At 42.8% G+C, this 22356-nt stretch overlaps 1 protein-coding gene across 1 annotated transcript; it reads left to right on the forward strand.

Moving 5' to 3' along the window:
* The first annotated feature begins 309 nt into the window (after nt 1–309).
* tnfaip8l1 (tumor necrosis factor, alpha-induced protein 8-like 1) lies at nt 310–14506 on the forward strand. The gene is made up of 3 exons (XM_061078462.1): nt 310–547; nt 12744–13023; nt 14218–14506. The coding sequence occupies exons 2-3, from the start codon at nt 12752–12754 to the stop codon at nt 14504–14506; spliced, it is 561 nt and encodes a 186-aa protein (XP_060934445.1). The 5' UTR covers nt 310–547; nt 12744–12751.
* The last annotated feature ends 7850 nt before the right edge of the window (nt 14507–22356 follow it).

Here is a 22356-nt window from a genome sequence, read left to right on the forward strand (position 1 = left end):
TTTCCTCCGGGACACTTCAAGCCCTGGGGAACGCGGAGTGGACCAGGATAATTACTGGAAACACTAAATGGGAGGGGGGGGGGGCTGGGAATGTGCTGGCTGTAAAACGCTCCTTTCTTCTCTGCCTGGCTTGATTGGGCCGGTGCCCCGCCCACTCGCTGCTCCCCCATTGGTCCAGACCTCCATCAATCCGGTGATCCGCCGTTCCCCCCTCAAGTTTGAAACTTTTTTTTTTTTTTTTCTACAAGTGGGAGGAGGACTCGAGTTACAACCAACTCCTGTAAGCGATCTGACCAGCGGGGCCGAGCGAGGAGGAGAACACTGAATAATTCACACGTCTGTGCCTGGGTCACGGCCGCGGAGCAGAGGAGGACATTTTCTTCTTCTTCTTCTTCTTCTTCTAAAAAGCGACCCGGCGAGCAGAGCCATGCTGTGAAGCGACGTGTCCCTGCGCTGCCAGGATGAAGGCTTGAGAGGATCCCTCCGCGTTAACGTGACATCTCTCTTCAACACACACACACACACACCAGCGAGCCCGGACCCCGAGGTGAGTGCAACACGTCGCAGGCGGGTTCTAATGAAGCATCTGATCCACTGACAACAAGCCACCACAGATACCTGTCCTGGTCCCAGGCCCGAAGTCCCCTCAGTGCCGAGTCTGTTTGACCCCGAAAACCTCACCCACACCCCTTTACCCACCCTCAACACACACACACACACACACACACACACACACACACACACACACACTAACATGAGAAGTTGGTGGCACTCGTATTTGTTTGTTGGCTCGGGTTCTCTCTCTGTACAGGCTGTGTTTTCCAGAGGAAGTCAGAGGAAGTAACCACCAAGTCTGTTTCTTATCAGTTCGGGACGAGATTCTGAGGATGAAGCAACTAACATGTTCAGGCGAAGGAAGTTTACCGTAATAAGCATATTTGAATATTTGCACTACTGCACAAATTGAACTATTGTTTTATTTTTTTCCTCATCTGTAAAGATATATATTTAGATATATATATTTTATTTTCTATTTTATTGATATTCTATTTTATTGTATTTTTTACTATTTCTATTACTATTTTTACATATTTTTTGGTTGCAACTACTGAGCATTGCTTAAAGAGAGCCTGTGACCCAAGTATTTCAATGCCAGCGACTGCTTCATGTTATCTCTGTGCATTTGACGATAAAAAATCTTGAATCATGGTTCCGGTGTGTTTGGTGAGAGGCCATCACAGGCTGCAGTGACGGGTTGTTCACCATGGAAACAGGGTTAGGAGGTTTCTCAAGAACAATATTAACTGGTTGATTAGTTTGGAGTTTGGACCAATGATAACCAATGATAAATTTGACACAGATACCGATATTGGGAAGTTCAAAAAGTTCCGATATCAATTTATAGAAATTGGCCTCGATTCCCAATATAACGCCTTGATATGGGCAAATGTAATTGAGTCTTGATATTTTACTGTTTAGCTATATATAAATTCATCTAAATGACTATATATGAAAATGCTAATATTAACAACGTAAAATTTAAGCATAAATCCACATCTTTTCTGCATGATTTGTACTGTCGTATAAAAGTTTTTATATCAGCACATAATAAACGCAGATATTGACATCTCCGGGAAAAGGTGATATCGGCAGATTTTTATCGGCCGTCTATAAAATTCATCAGGCTTTGATCCAATCACCTCTCAGGTACAAAGGTGTTTTTTATATCACACAGGTTTTATTGTTTTTCGATAAGCATTGGACGTCCGGTCGTTCAGCACACCCACATGCAACGATACAATCCAAATTCTCCTGCTTTGGACTTGTGGTGAATAAGAAGAGATATGTACTCGATGTTTCAAAGTTTTAGTCAAATGTGTCCATCTTCCAGAGTTTGGAAGCCACCCAGGAAATGTACATATTATGTGGTGAATACAAATTGTACAAACTCTCCTCTGTTCACTCTCTCAGAAGAAATTGACTAGTGATTAAATGGAGTGGTCCCTGCTTGTTTAAACACTTAATCCACTGCAAACCAGGACTGCAAAGTGGGCAGACGTATGTTTTGCAAACACTGATATGTTTTATAACACATTGCTGTGTTTACGTTGTAAGGCTCCGCTCCAGAACAAGGCTGGAGTGTGGATGAATGGCGTCACTGTGCAGCCGGGGCTCTGGCAGGTCCTAGCACACATTATTATGCGCAGCCTCAACAGACATGCTGTCTGAATTATGGCCTTGGATTAGGAGTTGGTGTTTGCTGCTCTCCTGTGCATTAGCTGTGTCTGTGGTGAGATAATTTCGTGTTTTTGTTCATCCCACTCTGTTTTAGTTGCCATGGCGTCCTTTGTGTCTTTGTTGCAGTTGTTAGCATCAGATGAGAAGCTGTGAGCTGAGGCAAGGCCAAAATGAATATCGTGGAATAACTAAATAACTTTTTTGCGGAAATTGTGATAAGAGAATCTCCCTCTCAATTATTTCCCTCACATTCTTTTTGGCTTTTTGGCCTGTGACATTTATTTAAAATGAAGGAATGTCTCCATCGAATATTTAATATCTCAGAAAATAAACAATCTGAAGGTGCTGCCTTGAGCTTGCGTTGACCATATTTCACTGCTTTCTGACATTTTGTTGTATGAAAGATCAAGCGGTTCATTAACATGATAATCAATGATAGAAATAATAGTTGTCCTATCCAGCCCTAGCTGCTCAAATTCGTGTGCATTGCTGTGGGCAGCATGAAAATGAAAGCGCACTACGGTGCAATGAAGTACAATTAAAGTCCATTTGTTTTAGATTTCATGCATGACTGGTTTTAATGATTATTTGCATTTCATCATTAATCATAGCTTTGTGCCTCACAATGCCTTCGTCATTGTGTCAACACAATATGGTTCTGAAGACAATAAATACAAATATGCAATAGCTGCCCAGCAGGATTAGACAGAGGCTGATGAGCCTCATTTATGTGTTCTTCACTGTAACTGTATCGGTGCAGATCCCCTCCCCTGAGCAGCTCTTAGAAAAGGACAATGCAGTCACGTTGCCAGACATTCCCCATGCCATGCTATTAAGGGTAGAGCTACAAATTGCAGCAGTAGTGCTCGAGACACTGCTCCTGCTGCGGAGACTCCATGGTAACTCATTGACACGGCGAGAGAGGTGTTTGACCTGCTTCGACTAGGCTGCAAAGTTCAGCCACACAGGCAGGTGGCCTCCAGTTTCCCTGGAAACCCAAAACACTCAGAGCATGTGGCCGTGTCTCAAAGAGCGGAGCCGCGTGACCTGCAAATATCACAGCATTGTTTGAAATGGAGAGAGCGAGGGGATGGTGTTATCTGCCAATAAACCGGACTCGATCGAGATTCCACTCGAGTCATGTATTAGTCACAGTCATGTCCTCTCAGATCGGTCCCCCTCTGTTTTCACTGAGCTCCATCCCTGCTGTTCCTGCAGCCGGGCGCAATGGTATTTGCCATTCCATTAACATTCTGAGTTAACAAATTATGCTCTCTGGGCTCGAGGTGAAGAATATTAGTCATAACGTGCCCTGCTCTTATGGTGGCCTTAATTAAAATGTCATAAGCCCAGCCATCAGTCATAGCTCAAGCACCAGTTAGCACCTTGATTATGTCTTTCATTATTTTCAGTGCTGTTAAGATGCTAATTATATTGTCAAAGTGAAGTCATGGCCCGGCTCTTTTGTTATTTGTTCTTTATCAGTCTTTCTCTATTCACAGTTGTGTTATTTGAAGTCCGTTCAGTTGTGATGATAAAACAACTATCCACTTAGGAATTTCACTGCTAGAGCAAATGTTGTCAGTGTGTGTGTGTGTTGTGTTGTCCCTCAGGCAGCACAGCAGTGACTGTATTCCCAGCCTGATTACACATGCGTAACTCTGACTGATGTTCCTTAATGAACATTATCAGCTCAGCCACTGTATTGAACTGTATTTGCTGATATTCCATCTTTTATCCCTGGCCCACATTACCCCGGCTCAACCTGTTGCACCGTAGCACACTCCTCCTAGCCTGCGGTCTATTTTAGTCCAAATCGGGCAGGCTGAATAATTTATCCACGATCCTTTATATGCTGATGCGTTAATTATTAATTGTTCAGTGGGCTCTGGCAGCTCTAAGAAAACTGTTAAAAAAGGGGTCGGATGGGGCATGGTGTCTGAGAGGTAGGCACAGATTGCCTCCTCTCAGCGGATCCGCACACATCCTCACAGATGATGACTGTGTGGGAAGAGGAGAACACGACAGCACATAAGCATCATTTAAAAAAAACCAGAGCATACGTGCATGCATGTAGTATGTGCCCATATGTGTTATGCATCTGTTCTGGGTGAAACATACAGCACTCATGTCGAAGCTACTGCACTAGATAAGTGCGGCCATTACACAAACTTCTACGCCTGCCACATATTGTCCAATTGTGAGCACGCACAATGTTCCCGGCTCTGTTATTAGCAGTCAGCACCTCCTCTGTTATGCAACATCTCAAGAGAAGAGTGAAACGAACACGACCAAACTTGATGAAATTGGAGCATTCAGTTGTCCTGAAATCCTGCTGTTGATTCCCTAACAGTGGAGTGGTTCCAGTGGTACAGCTCGTTTGAGTGGCTGCACGTCCTCTCTGAACACAAAGCACGGATGTACTTTATATAACAGCCAGGACCGTCTATTGTTTCTCAAACCAGAGACGGATTATATCATGCAGCTGGGCAGTGTCTGTGGAGGAGGAACTTGTCTCATTGAAGATTTGCTGATACGAATTCTATAATGACATCCGTTATAAAAAAAAAAAAAAAAAAACTGCCTTTCCTTTAAATCTTTTTCAATCTATCCACTCTTGTCGTTTTGTTTTTCTGGCAGCTGTTCAGTTTTGTTTGGCTTTTAGTGTGATTGGTGTCAGGAAAGGGAAGACAGTTTTACCGTCGACTCTGTTTTCACACATCGGTCGTGTTTTATTAGCACTTTTTCTTGTGGGAATTCTACCAGTTGTTGGCAAAAAAGTTGCTTTTGTTTTGAACTCTTGATCGTGTTTTTTTTCCATCACCCTTTATTTGTACCACATCAGCGGTTAAGGTTAAGGTTGTGGTTGGGTTAGGTCTTCAGGAAATGAGGGTTAGGGTTAGTAAGCCTATGTCAAGTCCCCAAAAGTGTGTAGTGGTTTTAATCAGCTAAAGGACCTGGCTACATGTTTGGATGAATGATGCTTCACAAATAAAGTTGTATTGACTTAAGTCCATAATCGTCACATCACTGTAGCCGTGTCCACATTAAGGAGCTGCCTCCGTCAGAGTGACGTTGATTTGATTCAGTATGTCATTGTGCGATTGTTTTGTGTTAATTTTGCTCAATACAAATTCAGTTCGATACAACAACTCCACTTCTACTGAACTTCAAATTTATCATGAACTTGTCCTAGAAACGATGGTCGACCTACAAAAATTGTCGACCTAAGTATTTTTAATATCAAATCTTCTAGCTCCAGCTTTTCAAATGTCATGTTTTGCTTCTGTCACATGCTTGCATGATAATACACTGAATATCTTTTTATTTGTATCTGGTGCGTAAAAGAAATATGTGACCACTATTTGACTATTAAATTATTCTATTTATGGTATTTTGCATGTGTTGGACAGTAGCAGGAAATAGCAGGAGAGAGGCCATGGGGAGGGCTAGAGAGTGGAGAGACAGATGGTAAAGGTCATCGGCTGGACTCCATTCGGGGGTGTCTCAGGTAAATGTCTTTGACATCTGGGGCGCCAAGGTTGATGCTTTTGAAGATGTGAAGGACTAAAATCCAGAAAGAAAGAAGAAGATATTAATAAGGCATCTAAAAATTGACACGTCATTGTGAGTGCACAGCAGAGCACAGAGCTGTTGACAGTAATTGGCCCTGTCCCTGTAGCAGTGAAGCTGCTCTCTCCCGTCTCTCTTTCAGGGTCACAGTGCCCTGGTCCATGTGGCCAGTGATCCCCGCAGAGCAGAAAAGTCGTGACACTTTCTGCTGCCATCAACCAATCACTTATAGGATGAAGTGTCATGGAAAGTTCTGCACCCTCTGCCAGAGCTTTTCAATTTGTGGTGTGGAGGCACTGTAGAAACACACTTGTTATTAGTGTCCTCTTTGTGCTGCCTGTTATCAGTAGGCACTGAGCTGTGTAGATTGGCAGCAGGTATTAGAGCAGGGATATTTCGGGCATAGTGGCCTCTTCTTCCTCATGAGGTGTGATGGCATCATTCGGAGTGGGCGGATCCAATGTTTGGGCTTTTCCCACATGTCACACCTCAGCTTTGGTTTGACTAACAAGTGAGTACAATGAATGCAGAAACCCTAACCTGGATCCTGCTCAATGCCACGTTCACATCATGTTGGATTCCTCCTAAATATAAGCAGCCAAAAAGTCCCAAACATGTTGATATGAAATGGAATGTGCGGAATGTCAGTGTTGACGACAGTTTCCCCTCTTGGCTTTATGAAAGGCAGCAAGTTTACCAATTCTGAATGCCACAGAAACAAATCCTATTACTGAAAGAGCTGATGGGTCATTCAAAATCAATTAATGTTCAATTTTTTATGTTGAACCTTTGAGTTCTGCACTGTTATTGGGACAAACAAAGCATTTATTTCAAAGTCTTGAGCTCCGACATATTATGACACTATTTTCACTACATCTTTTGGCATTTAGATTTTCTTTGACTTGAAAAGAAATGAACATGAGTTATGAGCAGTCCAGCTAAACATTGTTTTATCCTTGTCAGATTGTTTTGTTTGAAGCAATTTCATTTCATTTCAACATTTTGGGAAACATGCTGATTCACTCTCTTGCCTCAGATGAGGAACTAGACAGACGCCACTATCATATTTGTCGAGTAAATATAAGGTTACAGTCAGCAGCTGGCTGGCTGCACTTTGGTGCCATCACTGCTCCCAGCAGAGAAACAGTCTGTCGTAAAGCACATCAGCTTCTGTGCAGGGTCAAACAAATGAGGTATAATGTTTAAATTATTCAGCTACAGAGGTGCTGCTAGTTGGATTACTGTTACCTCCAGAGCAGAGGAGTTGTTTCCAGTGTTTTGTACTAAGCTAAGCAAATAAGTGAGTTTCCCCAAGTTATATTCCTGAACCGATTTTGAGCAACACAAATTTCCCAAGAAATAAGTCTAATGTTAAAGACAAATCTCATCTGTTGATAACCTATAAACAATCCACAGGTTGAAAACAACTAAATTAAAGTAATGATCAAACCATAAAAGAAACGATTAACAGATTAATCATTAATGGAAATAGCCCTATTTGCAGGCTTGATGTATATCAATTGGTAATATATATTTTTTAAAGAGATTGTTTAATGAAGGCTGGTAAATACATTTTAAATAGGGTCATTAGTGGCAAATTAGATGTACAATGTGTTTTCGGTTGTCAGATGTATTGCAGACCTTATCCACTGCATCAGTCTCAAAGGTTTTAGAATACAATGACATCTAGCAGTAATCCCTCTCTTTCCCCAACTGCACATCAGCTTTACCTGGCTTTAAGTCCAAAAAGGCAGAACAAATGAAACCTGGATCAGGAAGCACCTACCAGCTTCACCTGACCCTGCTTCCGTAATCCTTAAAAACATTTAGGTTACTTCCTTATCACCTCAGCCTCTTTATACAGCTTTTTTTTACCAGGCCGTCACAGGCCTTCTGTCACGAGGCATCCATCCAGCACTGCGGAGGGTCTGGTTTCATTTCCCACCGAGTCATGTTTGAGCAGCTTTTGCACACTTGTCTTTGGGAGTGAATCTATGCTGGCTTGTTTTGAGCGAATTGATGAGATTGTAGCTTGTCTGCTGTAATTATGTGGAGGAGCTGTTGGCTGCCGCAGCCTGTCTTTGTTTTCCATTTCATTTTCAGCTGCTCGTAAACCGGGGGCCTATCAGTAATGTGTAGGCATTCATGTGTGCGGGTGTGCAGATGCTGTGCGCGCTGCGGCTGGTGTGGTTTTGCAACGACACAGCAGTGTGAACCGCTGTCATGTCTTGTTCTGCCTTGAATCCGTTAAAGGTTTCCCTCTATAAATACTGGAGATGCTGTGTCAGGGTTGGCCAGACGCTCCCTGGGCACCGGACTGCACAGGCTTTTTAAATTTGGCACTAAGCACTCAAATGCTGCAAAGTCACCAAAAAAAAAGAAAAAATGATTCCACGATCAAAAAACCTTTCATCACTCGGCGCACTTGTCCCACAAGGACCTTTTTTTTTTTCCCGGGAAGCCTTTATATTTCTTGCCATGGGGGGATTGAGGGGGGGAAGCGAAAGCCACAGTAAGGATTCCCCACTATCCTGAAGATAAGAGCCAGGGGTCTTTAATATCACTCTGCGGCTCCAAGTGAAATATCAGACAGACAAGTGCAACCACGTTAAAAGTGTTTGTTTTCATGGATATGAAAGACAATCACTCCTTCCTTTTTATTCATCCGCAGCCGACAGCTATGATGGCTCGGGTCCCCAGCGAGAGTGGAATTTAATGAGCACTATGAAATCGCCCTCCAATCTGAGAAAAAAAGTTGCTTTTCTTAATGTGCCCATTATCCATTTTGCACTTTTTAAAACCCCCCGTACATCCATCAGCAGAGGCGTGGGGAGGGAGAGAGGGAGGTGAATGCAGACGCTCTCCAAGTGTTGCTGTGAGCGATTCTCCTCCCGAGGACCAGTGTGATTAGAGGGTGACAGCAGGACTAAGTGATTGTTTTCAGTCGCCCCTCACATAGAGATATATCTCAAGCTCTGTTTGTGGTGTTCTTTTTCAGTCCCATCATTTGTTTCTTTCTTTCTTGTAATGCATTTCACACACGTTGCATCAGGAGATCAAGATTTTCTGTAAGTGCAGACGGCAAGTTTACGATCATGGGCACAGGCCCGCTGAAACGTTCCAGCTTCTGCAACGAGACAGAGAGAGAGAAAGAGACAGACAGAGAGGGAGAGAGAGAAGGCGTAAACCTAGATTCAGCATTAAACAGTGTATAAATGACCTCTCATTCAGCCACCTACCTCCTCCTGATATCTCAGGATTGATGTATCACACACACACACACACACACACACACACACACACACACACACACACACCTCTTTTTCCCCTCTCTATCTCTGTGCCTTTGCTCTGCCTCTCCCCATGTGTCTCCTCCTTGGGAAGCGTCCTGCTGACACTCTCTCTAAGGAGTCTTATTGATATTCTTGGAGAGGCATTGCAGTGAGAGAGCGGGGGGGAGAGGGGAATGAAAGTCACAGACGTATGCCGCCTTCTAGTACCAACAACTGTAAAAATCACAAGTCACCCAGCAGGAATATGTCACCACTCATTTTGTCTGCCTCACTAATAGCATTTCGCCTGCTTCCGATTTGTCTATTGTTCCCCAGCCCGTGGATAGGCAATTGGCCAATCACATAGATTCTCAGTTTAGCTTCAGGGTGGCTTCCATGTGGATTAAGATTAATTCCCCATTGTGATATTAATGGAACAATTTACTTGAATGTAATTGCATTGTTTTCACCGTGGCAGCCACCCATTAGGCTACATTAAGGGTTATAGCAAGAGGGAGGAAATAAGGTCGGACCGTTGAGTCTTGTTTTTTATCTTCGTCAGCTCCTGAGGTGAAGAAGTGTTTTACACGTTTGCCCATGCATTTCCTTGATTACTTGCAATCATCACAGTAAAGCTAGGTTATCATTTTTTCATATTGGTACCTATGGATTTATATTATGGACTAAGATTGGGCTAACAAATGAATTCTCCAATATAGAATCTTCCCTAAAAACATGCAGTTATATGGAAACCTTCACTAAAATGGGGACATTATCATTTAAAATACACATTGGCAAGAAGAACAAAGGTAAAAAGCGAGATTGACACATTTTGGTCTCTGGAAAAAAAAAGTTTTTGAGAGGGAACATCCGATAAATGATGATACAATATGGATTTGGATCTGAAGGAGAGTTAATTTCCTCTTTGGACTCTGACTTGGACTTATTTCCTGCTTCCTGTTTACTGTACAGGAGCATTGCTGTTATCATGTGAAACTGTGTCAGTGTGTTTATAACTGTGGGCTGATCTTTTCGTTTCATTTATGCGAATAGTTTGGAAGAAATCAAAACTAAACCCTGAGTTGAAGGAGACTGTCTGTTTACTTGTAATTGTCAACAATTCTGCAATTTCTCTAGGCTTCAATAGAGTTTGACCAATTTATCGGTTCGCTGATATGCGCCAACACGAAAACTTTGATAATGCTAATAACCGCAGGAATAGTAGCTAATGTTTACCATCTTCATTGTGTTAGTTAAGCATTCAAACACTTAAATTAGCCCTAAACACAAAGAACACCGCTTTGCAGGAATTCGGCCATATACTGCAAAGTATTGGACAAATTAGTTTAGTTAAAAAAACATTCATCCTCTGGGGATCATCAAATTAGTATTTCAACCCCTTGGTGGCGCTAGAGGAAACGTTAGGGGATCATATAACCGCACCTACTTTTGTGCCTGTCCAACAAGTACAAATTGAGATGTATGACACAGGTGAAAACTTTGATGTGATTGTGGCACTCGAACAAAAGTCAGAGGATCACCACAGCCATTGTAATTCATCCTGTCGAGACCTTGAATATCTGCAGCCGAATATTATAGTTTCCCGTTGCCTGCCGACTCTCCTCTACTCCCCGGTTATCTGCGGAGATATGTGAAGGTGAAAGAGGGAGCGCACGGGAAAGAAGATTTGTTTTATACATTTCAATAACGCAGTACACGCCTGCAGAAGTGACCTGCGGAGTGCATTGAGATGCAGCTGATGAAATGATGTGGTGTGCTGCAGACCTGCCCCCCACACTCCCCCCTCCACCACCACCAGCCTATTTATGAGCCTCCATCATGGGCGCAGCTTTGCAGTGAGTCACGCTCCGCTTTGTAACACAAGCATCAACACACAAACATCAACACACAGTCGGAAGCGGCATCATACATAAATCAAGGGAGGACGCGTGCCATGAATGAGTTGACACTGTCTGTCTGCTGCTGACTTTCACACACACACACACACATACACACACACGCACACAAACAACCTGCTCACTGAATGCATCCTGATTATTGGAGTCCAGTCTCCAGATCACATTGTCTGCTTTGTGTGTGAGCACTGGGTCTGTAACTTGACTTCACTGCTACACACATTATGACACATTCTTCCCCAACTACCTCGTACCCGCTGGAAGCCAGAGGGTTGCTGGGACTAATTTGACAGCTGCCACGGCATATTATCTGATAAAGGGGACAGCTCTTGGCCCTGCAGTTTAAACAGTATTAGTGTAGATGCTATTTGCAATAACCTTACACATTGCCTGCTGTCAGGGTAATATGTTTGACCCTCTTTTGCTTTCACGATGAGAAGGTTTAAGCAGACTTCTAAGGGAGGCCAACTTCCTTTCATTTTTAGTTTCTAGTTTTATGTCAAATATAGGACACAGGCGAACAAACACGTATTCACACATCATTTCACAAGTATTCTGCAGAAAGAAACTAGAATGGCACTCTGCAGAGCGCATTCCTCTGCCGTGGCCCACCAGTCGCCTTATATTCAATCACATTGCATACACTTACAGATGTTGACTAACATGTTTGGGTTCTCTCTTTGCATATGCTCCATCCTTCCACCAAGGTCTGTTGAAATCATTTGAGTAGTTTTTGCATAATCAATCAATAAATCAATCAAATTTTATTTGTATAGCCCATATTCACAAATCACAATTCGTCTCATAGGGCTTTAACATGGTGTGACATCCTCTGTCCTAAACCCTCAGCAAGAGTAAGGAAAAACTACAAAAAAAAAACCCTGTTAACAGGGTAAAAATATGTAGAAACCTCAGAGAGAGCCACATGTGAGGATCCCTCTCCCAGGACAGACAGAAGTGCAATAGATGTCAAGTGTAGGAAAACATCATCAAGATTAAAGTTTTTTAGCAGCATTGATAGGGTAAACATTTTGAAGGATAACTTCAATACGGTATGTCAAGCAGTCCTGCTGCAATCATAGTCTGGTCAGCAACCAGCAGGATCATGATCCACCATCCCGATCAGAGGCCACTTTAGTCCACAGTCATTGTCCACTGTCGCTTATTAGGATCCATCATGGGCTGCCGCCTCGGTCCTGGTCCACCGCCATCCGATGCCAAAGCGACAAAGGATCCGCCATTCCCTCTACGATCAGCCCGCACGATATAGAATCCGCCATACTGGATCCAGCATTGCAATCTCTGATGCGCGATCCACAAATCGTAATCCATGGTACGGCCACAGAGGCCCTGGATCTGCGGGAGATAAAGCAAAGGGATTCCGGGGAAGGGGGATAGGTATGGAGAAGAGGAAGGAGAAGCTGGAAAGAGAAGCTCCGTGTGTCATGTGTCATAAATTCCCTCTGCGTCTTAGCGTCATCAGGGGTTTTTGCCTTAAAAAATCATGTAATCATACAATGCTACAGGCCGACCTTGAGGGTACACTGAAGCTTAAGGTAAATCTGACTGGCTACTGGTTTGTATGGTAGTACGATGAAAACCATGTGGCCCACTCAATACGCATAACCATACAGACCTGCAATCAAATGGTCTCTCAGAGGTAAAGCTGTCTATTGTCCAAGATCACAATCATTGACGGTTTTCCCTTTTTTTTCCTCCCTACCTCTGTCTCATCTTGACCCAGACCTGACCATGGACTCCTTCAGCACCAAGAGCTTGGCCCTGCAGGCGCAGAAGAAGCTGATGAGCAAGATGGCCACCAAGAGCATGGCCAGCCTCTTCATTGACGACACCAGCAGCGAGGTGCTGGACGAGCTGTACCGCGTCACCAAGGAGTACACCCGGAACCGCAAAGAGGCCCAGAAGATCATCAAGAACCTGATCAAGATGGTGGTGAAGCTGGGGGTTCTCTATCGAAACAACCAATTCAACGGCGAGGAGCTGATCCTAGTGGACAACTTCAGGTAGGCGGGATTCTGAAATAACAAACAACCTTGTAAAAAACCTGAGGATTTTCTAATGCTTCCAAAAAAATTGAAGCAGATTAAAACCATGTAAGAGCTTAAGCCTTTGGCTTGTATTGTGAAATCATTGTATTTACCCTGGAAGCTGTCAGTCTTTACTCTTGGCCTGCAGGGATTCTGGCTCTTACTCATGGAAATCCTCCTCTTCAAACATCTCTCTCACTCACTGAGCCTGCTGGCAGCTCAGCGGGCGTGTCAGAGTGTGTGTCTGAATCTTTTGAGTTGTTGTCATACAAATAACTGCTGTACTCGGCTTTAGTGGTGTTTCCGTCGCTCATGTCATAAACCTTTGTGTGATCTGTGACTTTTTCTGTGGGCTGAGACTGTTGAAAAGGTTTCAGTGAATTACAATCTATTTAATCAGTTCATTTTATTAAAAATAACCCCATCATAGAAAGTTTTTCATATGTTTCATCTGATTTATAAAGAGAGAAGCACACGGACGTTGGTCTGATCTTAATGTCCAAACTCAACCTATCAACACCTGTGAAGCTCACTTACATGACAATAAGACCTCAGGAAGTCTTATGGCCCAGCTGTTGTTTGTCAGGAAATGGTTAAAGTACATAACTTCCTCTTTAAACAATTCTTTTTTATCAACATCAATTGCAGAGCTTGTATTGTTTTCACCATCTGTGCTTGTGTGTTTGTCATCGTGGCCACGAGCCTCTTAACTTAAAGTCTTGCTACCTTTCCTTTAGTGTACAAATTCCCAAAAACACTTTATTTGCTTTGAATCAATCTAAACAATTTTCTTCAAAGAATTGTTTACCTTCAAGTGGCTTCAATGAAAAGTTTCTACAAGATGATTAAATGTAAAATTGTGTGTCAGAAGGCCTCGATCATTGTTGCCTGCTGATGGAAGCAGATTTAGTAGATTGACTTTTACATCAGTTTAGATATCATCCACTAAAACAATAAAACTCTTGGTTGTATTAGCATGGAGCTGTATGGCTGTGAAGAACAATACAATAAGTGATATATGGGGCTAGTAAAACTTTTGCAAAGAAAATCACAAGACAGCACTTTCTATTTTTACTTGCGTCTGCTGCCCCGGTCAGAATTAGAAACTGACAGCCTCCCCTCTCTCTCTCTCTCTCTCTCTCTCTCTCTGTCTCTCTTCTCGTCTCACAGGAAGAAAGTCCACACTCTGGCCATGACGGCGGTCAGCTTCCACCAGATCGAGTTCACCTTTGACCGCCGCGTCATGAGCGCCATTTTGAACGAGTGTCGCGAGCTGCTGCACCAGGCCATCAAACGCCACCTGACAGCCAAGAGCCACTCGAGAGTCAACCACGTCTTCAATCACTTTGCCGACTGCGACTTCCTGGCGGCTCTCTACGGGCCCTCGGAGGTTTATCGCGGCCACCTGCAGAGGATCTGCAACGGCGTCAACAAGATGCTCGACGACGGGAACCTCTGACCCCCCCCCCCCCCCCCCAAAAGTTTTCCTCGTCTTCAGGCACCTTTACCTCTAGTCGCCCTTCATGTATCATCTTTTAGTTTTTTTTTTTCCTAAGGTGACAATCGTGAACAGTTTTCTACTTCCATTTGTTGAGTTTGTGTTTGCGTGTCTTTCACATATTTACTGTAACACTGAAATTCTCTCTGCTAGTTAGACCAAAGACTTTTTTTTCTTTTTTTTTTTTTTTTTATCTCGTCTGACTTTCTGTTATTTTTACAGTAAATAAAACCAGAGCATTTTTCTCTTTGTTTTAAATGAATGTAAAACTTAATGCTCTTCAGTATATTCAGGGGTAGGAGCCTTGACAACTGTGCCTTGAACATGTTTTCCCTTCATTCTAAGGGCGCTGCGTTGGTGCTCTGACATAATCAAAAAGACACAAATTCAGTTATATCTCTGTTTGGTGCCTTTTTTAATAGACGACAATGTTTCTGGGTGTCACAGAGGAGGAAAGAAAGTGAGTTTCCATCCTTTTCTATATACCCAAGGAAATAACGCATTTCTTTTTTTTTGTTTTGTTCTTGTGTTTTTCGAAAAGTTGTATTGCACTCAATCCTGAAGAAGCGCTGTACTGTACTGTACTGAACTTTTCCTGCAACAGTGAGACCATGTGAAGCATGGCGGTCCAGTAATCCTGCTTAGGCTGCATTTTGAAGCTCTCACCCTCATGCACTGTACTCCACTCTGTAAGAGAGGCTCGGCTTGTGTTTTAGAAGGCACCTATAAACCCAGTTTGCCCTTTAACGGTCTGGTTTATAGCCGCCACAACAAAGATGAAGGATTTGGGTCATAAGGGGACCGTAAACGTGCAGGAATTTGATTGTTCTGTGTATTGCTGATTGTCCCAGCGCTGACTCGGGCGTCTCATTGACTGTGCGCTCATCATTACTTCTTGAGCACCAGATGCAAAGATTGCTCTGGCATTATTTCATCAGATTGGGGGGACAAAATCTGTAAAATAATGGACGTCGTTGCACCGGGGTCAGCTGCGTTGTGTTTCCTCGGCTTTATCCTAACAGCTCTGGTTTGAAATCGGGTAGATGTGAACTAGAAAGACTCCCCATGCAGCTCTGTGTCTGTGGACAGGGCCGGGCCTAGTTATTAGAGCCGAGACAAACACAATACATGATTGTACTCTCCCTCTGCAATTATCGCTCCTGGCTCTGGGGTTGTATAACGGCCTGCAGCCTGCCTACGTTGACTAGTCACTCCACTTCCTCACATGGCAGCGTTCATGTTTTGGGATGGATGTAACCGTCTCTGTTTGCACGATGCAAATCCTTTAAATGGACTAAAAGCTGGTGTGTTTCTTCCTTATGATGGAACACTTCACACAACCTTACATAATAGCCATCTTTCCCTCTCTGTTTTTCTGTTTTTTTTTTTTTTTGTGTTTGTATCACTGAGCCTGACTTGGAGCCTCTTTTGTGCTGCGGCCTCATTTTGTATTCTGTGTGTGTGTGCGTGTGTTTGTGTGCATACCTGTGAGAGAATTGGAAATTGAGCTGTGTAATAAGCACTGTGCTTCTCCAGATAGTTTTGCTGAAACTTGTACTTCATCCACAGCAGCTCTGCCAAAGATAAGGTGACTGATGCGACTCCAAATGCCGCCTTCATTTTTATTTTCCCCCTCAGAGGAACACTTCAGACAACAGTATGCACTTGATACCTGAAACCCTGCTAATGGTGATTAATGAAGACAAGGGTGATTTCTGTTCAGTTTTTTTTTTTAATTCTTGCACGACTTCCCTGAGTTTCTTTCTTGTTTGTTGAATCTGACTGAGGCTTTGAAGTAAATCCTTTTCTTTAAGTCCCTGAGAACCGTTGACTTTAATTGTCTTTTGGAAGCCATTTTCTCCAATCCCTCCACATCTCAGGGTTAAGTTTAAATCTCACTAGTTTCAAAATCCACCACGATTGAAAGATTAGGAACCTCTGCCGAAGCCTCAACTCAGCATGTGTTTCATTTTGCGTTTTGACTATTGAGGATTGTGAAATGTTTGTATTTTCGCTCATGTACATATCATTGTTTTTGTGTCTCTGCATTGTATCCAGACACGACAAATATAATACAATCTACTTTTTTAAAACAATACATATCTTGTCTTTTTTTTTTGGTGTCTTCCCATTGGTTCATCGGATGTTGGAAATTTTCCAGTCTGATCAGAATGGTAATCTGACGAAAGTCTGACCTGGATTTACTCGGCCAAATCCCTTCCTCCCTCTCCCAGCATTGTTAGGAAGTCATGCAAGCAAACACACAAAACCCCCATCGGCCGGACAAACAATTCAAGGTTTAGGTCATTTCTTTCCGCCTCCCCACAGAGCGGTCAGAGGTATAACAGGAAGCCGGGGAGCCAGAAATACTTCTCGCTACTGTTTTGGGAAACTTGAACATTCAGCTCGGCCTGCAGCTCAAGCTTAGCATGAGTAATACTCGTAAATTCAGTTTGAGTTTAATCTTTGACTCTGGAATGATCATTTGGCCTGTGGCTCATCTGCAGAGCCTCCCTGCAGCACACTTGAAAGGCTGCTGTAGCAGCAAGTGCCCAATTCTCCTATAATGGTCATTGCAACATGTATTTCTTTTATTTAAGGAAATGCACTGGTGAGTTTTGAGAGTTAAGACCAAAGACTCAGATGTGAAACATTCTTTCTCTGTACTTCTAACTCTTCTCATGTCAAATAAAGTAAAAACACCCTGACATCCACTTGACTTTGTCTGTATAGTAGTTATGCAAGCGCTGAAATTGTTTGATTTGTGCGGCAAAAGTTGAAATTTATGATTTTTGATTGCTTTCCTCTCGGTCTGTGCGTTTCAAACACTTTAAGAAAATTAAAATTTCAAGTGACTGTCACGACTTGATTATCAGTGGATGTGACTGAGGGCTCTAATACATTTCGTTGAAGCTAGCTTTCACTGGGGCATAATTATCATTTCTACATAATGAAGTGACTACAGAGGAGCTGTCCTGCATCCTAAGGAGGAGGGCGTTGAAAAGATGGAAGCGTGCGGAGGAGCCATTACTCTTTCCACTCATGTTCCGAGTGCAGATCACTGAGTTATTTGTGCTGCAGACTTCAAACCTGAAGCAAACAAAAGTTGAGCAGAGCTGCTGCGGCGTACTTCTCTGTAGGATCAAATATGACAAAGGGATGATTCTCTTGCTCGGCTGTGTACACGTACAACCCGGCAACAAAAGGACAAACCGAGCCTGGGTGTTTCACGCTCTATCACCGCAAGGATACAGACAGTTAGTTTTGGCATAATGCTGCTGAGTCTGGCCGCCTGTCAACATGGGCTCAAACACCCTAATGTTTGAGTTCTGGGTGGTGCAACAAAACAAATCACACAGCATTGTGTTCAAACAGCAGGCAATATATTCTGGTCTCCTACAACATCGCACAGTCACATTTGTAGATTTACTTCATCAGACGCCGGTGACAGAACCTTTTAGGCCTCACAGAGGTTTTTGTCACGATGAGAAAAGATGCTGAAGAGGTCAAAGGTCCGGTTACACTTCTTTAACACAACTTTAATGTCACTCCCTTACCTCTGTAACAGCCTGGGACAACAATAGGCCTGACGTCACATGACCATATGATCACCCTTCTTTGTAGAAGCCCCATTGGCTGATATGTATTGGAGGTGTATGATTGGTTGTTTGGGATATTTATACCTCTGTGCCAGTGGCTGCCAGTGGTTTGAGGCATTATGTTTATTGGTTGTCTGTCTTTCCCATCCTTGTGAACCAAATATCTGAAGAACACCTTGAGGAATCTCTTGAAATTTGGTACAAACATTCACTTTGCCTGACAATAGGATTTGGTGGTTGGAGGTCAAAGGTCAAGGTCAATTAGAAAGCACATTTCTTTGCCTTGTGAACACAATATCTCAGGAACACCTCCACAGAATCCCTTCAAATTTAGTACAAATGTTCACTTGGACTCATGGTTAATGTGATACGAATTTTGTGTTTCAAAGGTCAAGGTCAATGCAACTTTACAAATCACGTTATTGCCTGCAAAACCATGTGGGAATTTCTTCAAATTTGGTTCAAATGTTCAGTTGGACTTAAAGATGACCTTATTAGATTTTGGATGTCAAAAGTAGGGTTGCAAAGGGGCGGAAACTTTCCGGTAAATTTCCAGAAACTTTCCATGTGAAGTTTAGCTTGAAAATTTTGGGAATTTTGAAAAAAAAAACAACTACACAAATTATATGCTGAGCAATAAAAACATCATTCAAAACTCTATTTTAAAGATGTATGGAATGCAGCACACGCTGCAGGTTGGATTTCAACCCTCCACTGTGCATTCTTCCATCACATGCACAGATAATTCCCAGCATCCTGCACACTACAGCAGGGCTATTGAGGCCTGCTGTAGTGTGCAGGACTAGTCAGGTAAGTTTCCATGATATTACTCAGGAAAACATATTAGCATGCTGATTGAGGATTGTTCATCTGTTCATCTAGCCTATTTCCATTCATTTATCCATCAATTGTAAAATATGTTTACAGACGATTCCAATTGTATATTCCCGTTAATTCCCGTTAATTCCCATGGAAAGTTTCCAACTTTGAATATTCACGGAATTTTGCAACCCTAGTCAAAGGTCATGGTCTGGCCTTCCTTATGACTGCATTTCCAAGAGCGCCTCGAGAGATTGCAGTGGTCAGGGGACTGGCAAGAAAATAGATATAGACTGAACTCGGACTGGTCGCGGTTGCATACAACCCCAGGGCAATAATTCTAGTTTATATGTGTGCTAGTTAAATGATGCTTGTAGAAAGGTTTATGATGACTGATGAAGGTCACAAGCAAAACACGTCCATGTCGGGGAGGTTTTGACCTTTGAAGGCTGAATGAGTGAAACAGGACGGGGATTGTGTCAAAAGACAAGTGGCACGAAATCAGAAAGTGCTTAATGATGCAGCTATTTCTATGATGACATATTTATTGTACCTTTTAAATCAAATGAAAAGGAATGAAAATTCATATAGAGAAGTGGGTTTATATTTTCTGCGGCAGACACCTGCATCAAGCGCTGTGTGAATTATTGCATGAGGTTACATACAGTATGTAAAACATTTTGTCACATTTTGATTGAGTCAACTCCTCGCCTGTTGTTGTTGTTGTTGTTACCTCATTTCTATGGAAATCCATGTGTTGCTGACGTGCAGATCCAACAGGGTGCTCCAAGCCTTTTACACCAGGCCATCGCTGACCTTTTGAGCATTTCCCATTTTCTCCTCACCACCAGTCTCATGAAGGTTAGCTGGCAGAGCACTGCTTATGTATTACTTTGCTTTTGTAGTCCTTCCACATCATCACTCATCCAGTATGCTTAAAGGTGCTCTCCCCTCTGGCAAGCACGGCTATGATGTCAGCTTTCGAAGTTAGAAGTCTTTCAAAACTCTTTTTTTTTTCTTTCTCCTCTCCTGTCTTCCTCCCCTTTTTCTCTCTGCCTCTCTTCGACTCTTTCTCAATGTCCCCCCGTCACTCTCTTCTTCCTCCTCTCTCTAGTCCTCGGAGAGCACCTGACTGATGTGTTGTTCAAGGATGAAAAGCACGACGGAGCGGAATCCAAAAGCAAACAACACAAAAATATACATGAGAGGACGGCACTGTACACACTCACAACAGAACTCAGCTGCCGGAGCCCTGAGGATAATCAACAGCATGACACTGGACACTTCAGGGAAGGCAGCATCTGCTCACTTCCATATTTAAGACCGCAAAAAAAAAAGAAAGAACATTGTGTTCTCAAAACCCTTCTCATTTTTTCTCTTTATGTAAATACAGTCGGCTGAACACATACAATCCTTTCCAAGCAGCACATTTGTGCTGCTCAGGTGGCTGCGGAAAGTTCTCCGAGCGCCCAGAGGCCTTCACACTGTGACTGAAAGCAATTTTGCGCGGTAAATTTTTGAGTGACACGAGGCCTTTTGGCTTTCAAAGCGTCGCTTTAACATCTATCTCTTCCACCAGGTTATGTAAGGTGTTCAGTGATGTGCTCCCTCTCCCCCTTTCTCTCTTTTCTGTCTCCTCAAAGAAATTCTACCAGGAAACTGAATCTGCAGTGGCAGGGACGTTCAGCAAACACACACACACACATGCATGCAGCTGAAGTGTCGTGGCACGCACGCTCTGCTGCTTCCCAGCGGGCGGTCGGCCTGTTACACGACTCAAAACAAAGCGAGGCGGAGCTGCAGGGGACGACAGACAAGGTTACAAGGTCCCTCTTCACCCTGCACCAGCCTGTTCCACCTCTTCTGAATGCTACAATCAGACAGAAAGGGTTTGAAAAGCCGAGTTTTTGTTCGAGCAAAACACTTAAAGAGAGTTTTTTTTTGTTCTTCCGTCGTTTTCCGGAAATTAACATAAAGGATGGAGTGAAGGCGACAAGACTCAAGTGGCTGCTCCAGTCGGCCCTAAATGGACAGCAACTGTGACGACTACTTATTATTCCACATTGACTTTAAAATGAGCAATGATTGTGTGGGTTCCCTGCCATGTTATTTATGGACCTCACAAAGAGGATGGCTGATTGGAGGAAAATGGAGACTTTCAAGAGATGTCTGACACACATACACGCACGCACACACACACACACACACACACACACACACACACACACACACACACACACACACACACACACACACACACACACACACACACACACAGACACACACACACACACACAAACAAAAATACGTTCAGGCAAGGTTTCTTTTCAAAAGTTGTCAATCTCACTTTTTTTTCACAATTTCCAACTTATTGGAAGTGATGGGATGTAACAAAGTACAATGACCTCAATATTGTATTTAAGTACATTTTATGGATGTGTACCTTTTATTATTTAGATTTATTTTTAAGTACTTTTCACTTTTACTCCACCACAGTAAACAGCTGTACTTTCTTCACTACTACTTTTGTACAAAGCAGTGCAGTACATATTCACAAGAGGACCGACAGCCAGACAGACAGGTGTCAGATAGATAGATAGATACATAATCAGGTGTATAAACATACACACATATACTATATTTACTAATATGGTTATAAGAAAATCCCTAATGAAAAATAAACAGATTAATAAGTGATATTAGCATTACTATTGTTTGGCCAAAAAGGAGTAGGAAGAAGCACCATGGTTTTCTTGTCCTTCCCCAACAAGTAAAATGCACCTTATATAATGATACGTCCATCTGTGTCCATCATACCCAACACAAACAATTTGATTGTGCACAGAAATAAATAATTATCACAGTCATCATTACCTCTCAAATATGTACCTTTGCTTTCACTTTATAAAGAAAAGTAAACGTGGAAAATGTCATCAATGTCCTGTGAAAACCACGCTTCTCTAAATAGGTTTGTTGGGTTTATTTAGCTTTAAGAAACAGACTCTTAATCCCCCAGTTTATCAAACAGGACAAGGTCAAAACCTGGCATATGGCGGAACCGCGAAGCTGTGGTCAATATGCAAATCTGAGGATGCAGCTAAAATAACTCGTACTTTCAATGCAAAGAAGCTAAATCCTTGTCGAAAATGTCGTTAAATGTCACGAGATGTTATAAGACCCCAGCTATGACGCCGGCAGGTTGTATTAGCATTCTGCCAAGTGTCAGCAAGTTTAATTTTTTATTTGCTTCTCTCCCGCTCTCCCTGCTCACATATACCGAAGTTTAATACAAGTTTTCCCGATAAAGCTGATCTCATGGGTGTCTGTGTTTGTTGTCAGACGACAGAACACGTACAGAACAGTGACGGACACGTGGCCCATTAAGACTTCATG

This window comes from Limanda limanda, chromosome 9 (assembly GCF_963576545.1).
Source record: "Limanda limanda chromosome 9, fLimLim1.1, whole genome shotgun sequence".
NCBI classification, from domain to species: domain Eukaryota; kingdom Metazoa; phylum Chordata; class Actinopteri; order Pleuronectiformes; family Pleuronectidae; genus Limanda; species Limanda limanda.